The 7,462-nt window shown below is 36.5% G+C and overlaps 1 protein-coding gene across 3 annotated transcripts in view; it reads right to left on the reverse strand.

Annotated features, from left to right (window-relative positions):
* STXBP4 (syntaxin binding protein 4) overlaps positions 1–7,462 on the reverse strand; it is a 194,423-nt gene that overhangs the window by 140,294 nt on the left and 46,667 nt on the right. For all 3 annotated transcript variants that reach the window (XM_019517254.1, XM_019517249.1, XM_019517241.1), the window contains 4 exons: positions 4,299–4,393; positions 1,939–2,035; positions 974–1,086; positions 81–170 (listed from right to left, as the gene is read on the reverse strand). In XM_019517254.1, coding sequence (XP_019372799.1) covers positions 81–170; positions 974–1,086; positions 1,939–2,035; positions 4,299–4,393 — 395 coding nt within the window. The remainder of the gene's footprint in view (positions 1–80; positions 171–973; positions 1,087–1,938; positions 2,036–4,298; positions 4,394–7,462) is intronic.

The following is a 7,462-nucleotide window of genomic DNA, read 5'->3' on the forward strand; positions in this document are numbered from 1 at the left end:
GGGGGAAATCAGATGATATACCACATTTCCTTAAACGAATTATTTGTTTTCTGTTTAGAATAATCCAAATTCAATATTACCTTCAGTTTAGTTATTTCTTTTAAAGTGTCATTTCTTTCATTTTTAAGTCTTTCCATATCATCCATTTCCACAGAATCACAGGATACAAACTGTATTAAAATGTGAAAGAAGTTGGCAAGTTAGAAGATGATACTAGATGAACTGCATTTCTCAAAATGTTTAATCTCTTAAACAAGACTCCTGGTTAAGAGAGAGTCACCCGCAAAACTGATAGGCAACTTTTTCGAGATGCACAAAATTTGATAAAAACAACATCTAGGTTTTCAGAATACGTCAATATTTTCAGAAAACCAAAGCCAAAACGTTTAACGTTAAACTATACAAAAGGTCTTAAAAGTACTGAGGTAAGCCATATATGTTTTAAAAGAAAAAAAAAAAAATCACAAGATTTTCTTACAACAGAATAACTTTGTTCGTTATAGCAGATTATTAAGAAAAATTACACAACAAAAATGGCTGAGAAAACAGTACCAGCAGACATATCCTGCTTCTCATTTTACCTAGGTTAAAGAATTAAACTATCTTCCATATTACTTGGTAACCAATTTCCTACTTTGGCTGCCATCCTTAAATAGTGTCTTTTGGAAAAAAAAAAGCTATTTCAAATCATTCTGCCACATAATTTTATACTACTAACACAGCTGGTAGTATTCAGTTGCTCCTTTAAGGAACCTCAGTAAAACGTTGTTATCCACACACATACCAATTCACAATGCATTTTTTGTGAATTGCTTCCTGCAAATTAAAATGGATTCTTAGGAACAAAAGTTATTTTAAAAGAAAATGATGACACAGTGTATTTCAAGAACTGCAACAGGCTTGAGTAAATTCAGCTTTGTTAACATACTCTTCTTGAGAGTTAAATGCTAGCATGTGCCAACATATACTTTACCTGCGAGTCTAATAAACTGTTGACTTCGCTGGCCCCCAATGCAAGGGGTTTTTGGCCACCACCTGCTTCCTCCGGTTGCACACAGAACAGATTTCTCACAACCTGAACAAAATCTAAAACACAGTATAGTTACTGTAATCTGCAGCACCTATTTCACTGAAGTCAGTTTTTCTCTTTACTTTGCAAATGCTTGCAATGACTTAAAAAAAATGAGTGTGCTATTTGTGGAAGGTGCAGGGCTGACAGGCTTAATGAACACTAACATAGCTATTCTGTACTTAATGCTGAAGCCTGTTGCCCTTTATGCAGGTGTGAATACTCATATTTTTATTTAAATATGCACTTGGAACACACTTGAATATTAAAGAGAAATTTAGACAAGAAAAGTCGCTAACTCCAGAGGTTTGTTATACCTTGGCTGATAGCAAATGCCACCAGCACAACATTTAATCTTACAGTTATTTTTCAGAAGACCATAATGCATGAAATATTGTTTAGAATTAGTCAATTTTATTACATACTTACACAAATCAATCCATTATAAAGCAGATGCTTTGCGTTTTTCTGCTTAAAAGAAAGTCGTGATTTCTTAAAGACAAACCATTTCCATTTGGGAAAACACCTCAGACTTCAAGTAAAAAACTCACACTTTAAGTAAAATGACACTATTTTCAGGGCACAGTTGAAAATGTATTTGTAGGAATGAGTGGAAAGTGCACTTAATGTCTACTGAGCCAAGGCTGCTTAGGAGAAATGTGATTTCCACTACAGTGCACTAGTCCAAAATTGCAAGTTTATTATTAAATAGTGGAATCAGCATCTGGCTGGCTTCAGAGAATTGCTTTTCATTACCATAGTAATGCATACTGATGGGAAGGATATATAATGAAAAATATACAAATGGGTATTATCCGCTGTGTGTTTCTCTGCTACACTTGTTTTCAGGGTACTCTGCAAATGATTACCTCCAAAAGATACTGTCCCATTAGAATCTTTTTGTAGTTGGTTCCTTAGGGCTTGCTGTTGTTCAGCTGTGGGCTGAATCCCAAGGTAATTCAGTGCCTAGAAGAAAAAGAGGTATATGGAGGAGGAAGAAAAATGGAATATAAGACTTTACTTTAAATAGACAAGAAAGCCTTTTCATTACCACTTAGAAACAGAATTTCTAGTTTGGGAGGGGCACTGTTTTTTAATAATTATTACATACAAGATAAATGAGACGGATGAAAAGTTATTCCCCACTGAAAACTGTCTTTATTAATACATACTGTTTGTGGCGTGGCATAATATTCCTATGGCTGGCATATTTTGTTCTGACAATATTTAGGCCAGACCTAACACCAAGACCAAATCTACCAATGTATTTAAACTGCGCTCATCATCAGCTTATCTGAATGCTTAACCTCAAATTTATAAAGTGACTTGAATCTGAAGGGCAATGACTCACATCTTTTACTGGACTAACTGCATGGTTGGGAGAGATTTAGATAAACTGTCAGGTACAAGGCCTGAGAAATAGTAAGGTCTGAGAAATATTAAAAATCTGAAGCAAGTGTAATGACATTAGACTAATAAAGGAAAAGAAGCATCAGTTCCCCAGTAATGTTCCTGCTTATAGGTATGGAATAAGTCTCTCATCCTTGCTCAAATTATTTGTTCTAAGTAGTTCCTTATAATTTGTAATGTTGTACAAAAACTACAGTGTTCCTGATATCCCACTTTAAAAGTCTACACCAATGGATTATTAAAGTGATAGTGAGATGTCACTAAAGTGATAGTCAATATAGTGAGATGTTTCTATATAAAATCCCAATTCTGAACTTCTACATTTGGCCCAAATAATTATTTCAAGCCAAGTATTAGTGTTTGCTTTCACTTCCTTTTTTTCGGCTAAGTTAAAACTTGTTGTTAGTGTTTCTGCAGTTCAAAGACCACAGCTTAAGGCATCTATGAAGGCACTTAACTATAAGTACATCTACAAGACAACTTTTGTATTCAAAGTTAAGAATGTGTATTGATGCTTTGCCAGTCTGAGGCTTAAATTACCTATGACCTCCCTAGCTTAAATTACTCATAACCTCCATGAAGCTCCATTACTTGGGCCATTTAAATTAGATGAAAGTAAGTGTAAAATTAGGAAAAATTTTGTTCTAGAAAAGACATGCAACAGATTCTTCCCATATTTCACTTTGGTAACTTTGCTATGGATTTCTGCTGATGTCCTGGGTGATCACATAAAACCAGGTTTATTGTATAGTCACATTTCCTCTAAGTCACTTCCAGCTGGTAAATAATCCTACCAGATTCCCGTACTGCAGTTTCCTACAAGGTGGAATGGCTATATCGAACCTTCCTATATTGCAAAGTGTATTTAGAAGATCTTTCTGTTATTTTGGAAGCTCTCCTTTTATCCTTTACTCTCTCGTTTATATTTTTTTCCTTGTTAGCAACACCAAAAGACCAGCTGAAATGTTAGCAGAAAGATGCCTATTTGTTATATCCCTTTTCCAAATTGAAGTGCAGGAATGAAGAAAAAGAAAAACCAGACTAAACTGTGTGTTATGGCAAATAAACCCATTTAAATGTATACTGCATGTTTCCAAAAAAGTTATAGACATGATCTGTCCTTCCACAGTACTTCTGCAAATCTCATTTCCTTCTGCATTGCTCTCGATTTGCATTTCTTCTTATTCCCAAATAACCCTTTGCTAGAACATTACTTCTTTCTAGGCTTGTATTTTTATTTTCTTTCATTCTCTCTCACTCTTGCTATAGCCACACCCTTGTGGCTATTTCAGTATTTCTGTGGTACATCTTAGCTCCCTATTTTCTGTTCTCTCTCTTCTTCCATTTTTTTCTTTTGTTGAAGATTTTTCTGTAGGGTGGCTTTGTTTACATTATTTTTTCCATTTATGATCCCCTGACACTTTACTTAACCGCAGTACCTAGTTTTATGTCACATTTAAAATGCTCGTCTGTATTAATTTTTGTTGGTCAAAATTTTGTTCCCGAGTCCACTTGTGACCTACCTGTCACAAGGTAAGAATGAATGGAATCCCTTTTCCTGAATATCATATTCTTAAACAACACTGTGTGCTTTTCCAACATCCAGCAAAGAATGTAGTTAATGGTTAAGTGGACCCACCCAAAAAGCCATTTGCCCAGTATGTCAAGTCAGATACGGCTATAAAGAATAAACATACTACCCAAATGGAAAATAATAATTTCTTGTCTACCTACTCAGGCTGTACTCAAGCTTGAAATTTTCTTTTTGTATTTCATATGCTCTACTTATTGGGTAAAAGGCAAAAGACAAGATATTTACCGTCTCCAGCTTTTCTGCTTTGAGACGAACAGTAGGGTTTACAGAAATCTTCTTTCCTTGCAGTCTGTAATCATCTGCCTGGTTGGGGGTAACAGCTAGGAGACAACAGGTTGTATTTTAATTGGCAATTTAATTGCAACTCTTCCTTCTGAAGGATGTGTTTTGAAGTCCTGCTGTTCAAAATAATTCCAACTAATCACCTGATCACCAGAATAAACTCCAATGCTGAGTATGACTTTTTTAAATGTGAGAAGTAGATTGGTAAGCTGTTCATGCCCAAAACAGTAAATATGGACCTCGTTTAACCATTTTACAATTATGCATCAAAATGTAAGAGAAGATTATTATAAACATGGGGCATAATTAAAGGAGAGAAAACAGGCATTATTTAAACTGAGAAGACAGAATAAGACATGACAGAATTACACAGCTTATACATGCAAGACTTGGTCTACGTTTCCATGAAAGAAGAGAGAGTGATTCTGGAGGGAGGAGGGGAACACACACATATATTCAGATAAATACCCTCAAAGCTGAGACTCATTTTTTAAACTTTTGTATAATCAGTAATCTTGAAGCGTGAAATGTAAGGAACTATTTGGTCCTAATGTTCAATTAGGAAGCACTGTCACCACAAGGAATGTTTTCTTGCCACTGAGAGGCAGAGCTGAATTAAGGATTTTTAGATTTAGAATCCCATATGGCTCCAAAGAATGGGAAATACCAAACTACTGCGGTCTACAGGCACAACTACATGCCCCCCGACCCTCGTTTCCACCAGGTGCATTAACTGGTTTGCATAATTTTAAAAAGGTGTGTCAGTACACAGTGATGCACCCAGACCTGGACACAGGCATGGGCGATGCCATCTGGGGCCTGGGCAAAAAGGGGGCCCAAAAATGAAAAAAAAAAAAATTACAATTGGAAAAAAAAGTTTTAGTATTACGCATATGTTGTCAATTGAGAATGAACTATTTAAAGACATCGATACCACAGATGTGATGCAGACTTTTGCAACAAGTCTGATTATTATTGTCATTATCTCTGGTGAAGGTAGTCCCAATACTAAAAGTTTGCCTGGAGGCATCAGGAGTCTAGGTATGGCACTGGATGCACCCATTTGCTTTCCAATATTTATGAATTATAAATACCGGGAGGAAATTATGTTAAAAATTTTAAGCATTCCCAAGAAAACATAACATATCTACCACAGCCACCAACTATTTTTTTTTGCTGGGAGTATACTTAGAGAGAAGGGGGTGGAAATCAGCAGTAGCTTTTCCTACTGGAGAAACACTTCTGTTGGAGAAGAGAAAGAGACCTTTAGAAGACTCTGAACATGGACTATAAGCATGGTAGTGACTTTACAGCTTCTCTAAGACTTTAGAGGCATTAACACCTCATTTAAAAAATAGAATAAAAAAACCCTTCTGCTGAGTTTTGCAGAAGGAAGGTGGGGTGGACAGAGCTATTGACAAGAAGGTACACATCATGTAAATCAGGAAAGGTATTCAAAACACAAATTTTTCCTTTACAAAGCATCTGTTTCTGAGCTCAAACTAGTTCATGTTCTCAGTATGTGCCAACATAAAACAAAACATCTTCTTGGAAACCTTTACCTCTAACACCTTTTGCAGGCTATATTACGTTCTGAAGTACAGGGGCTAGAACCTCAGCTGATTACAACGGCGTGACTGCACTGAGGTCTGCGTGAGGCTACTGAGTTGACAGAACTACTCGGTCTTTTGGCTTTGTGCCCGTATCTTATAAGCGCTGTTCAAAATGATGTTGCTTTTGTCGTAAATCACAATTACTCTTGATCAAAAAACAATTTTAATCGTCTCACATAATAGATGAAGATAAGGTGTGTGAAAGAAGTGGTTTTGATCCAAGGCTTGTTCTTAGAATAGAAAGAGGGAAAGTCTGGAGACAGTACAGGGATTACAAATCTTTCTCCTCCCCCAGACGATCAACAGTTTGTACAGCCTTTATTCTTATCTAGTTTATTTCTGATGATAAACTGTGGTCTTTAAAAACCACCCATGGAAATTTTCCACTAACACTGTTCTTGACAAACTGATGTTTTGTGGCAACATCGTAGGAACAAACTTTCAGAGCCAAGACCCAAAACTCAGCTGCTGAAAAACAACAGAGATTTAGTAACTTAACTGATTAAATGTAATAAATTCATTCAATCTTCACCAGCTGAGAGTCTAGGATGTGCTAGTGTTCAGCATAGACCGTCAAGGCCCATAATTATTTCTTATAACCCAAGTCCAACTGTAGCACAACTGCATTTTTATCATAGTACTTGGATTTACGTAGGATGATCCCCAGGGTTCTTACACCAACAGCAACCTAAATCTTTAACTGCAGTCTAAAGAGATAAAAAACACAACATGTTTGACCAGAGAGGGAAGGGTGGTATTTTCTTTCTCATGAAGTGTTATGCTACTGTCCTCCATTTATATAGAACATTTATTTAAAAACACCTTGTGTTGAAGAAGGAAACAACAGACATTCATCTTCCAAGTCCTCTATCCTTTTAATCAAATGAAGTGTTTTGTACTATAGGTCAGAGTAGCCTTTGTCTTGTAATGCCTAATTTGGTTATGTTTTTTTTTGCAGTCAGTGTGAAAAGTGTCTGACGACTTAATTCAAGCTACATGAAATACTATAACCTCTCTGCTTTAAGAAGCTCATAATCTGCCAGCTAATTCTTGAGTGAATGTTTCAACTTATGCAAAATTGATCAAGTTCTCAGTTACAAGACTTTTCATTTGGAATTAGGGTCATCATCAGCTGTCCCTTGATATGAGGATGATGTCTGCCGAGGGGGGATTTCTGGTCTGTTTTAATGTGGCTGAGGAGCCCAATCTGTGCTCTAACAAGTTTTTCCATAGATATGACAAGTGGTGCCTTCCTTTCTCCTCTGCCATTTCTTGGCTTCCTAAGCAAGACGGTTCTCTTTGAAGTGGACTGTAGCGTGGGGATAACCACTGCATTGTAGACCAGGATCTTAGTTTCCATCTGCAGAACTCGGTCAGCAAAGACACAGTGAAGCAGCTTTCCAAAGTTTACACTGGCACAGAGAATCCTGTTTGATTACCACATCAAGACTGGCTAGCTGGGAGAGGTGACTGCCAAGGTACAGGAAATGCTTT

Source organism: Gavialis gangeticus, unplaced genomic scaffold (assembly GCF_001723915.1).
Source record: "Gavialis gangeticus isolate Ggan-Ray unplaced genomic scaffold, GavGan_comp1, whole genome shotgun sequence".
Classification (NCBI taxonomy): domain Eukaryota; kingdom Metazoa; phylum Chordata; order Crocodylia; family Gavialidae; genus Gavialis; species Gavialis gangeticus.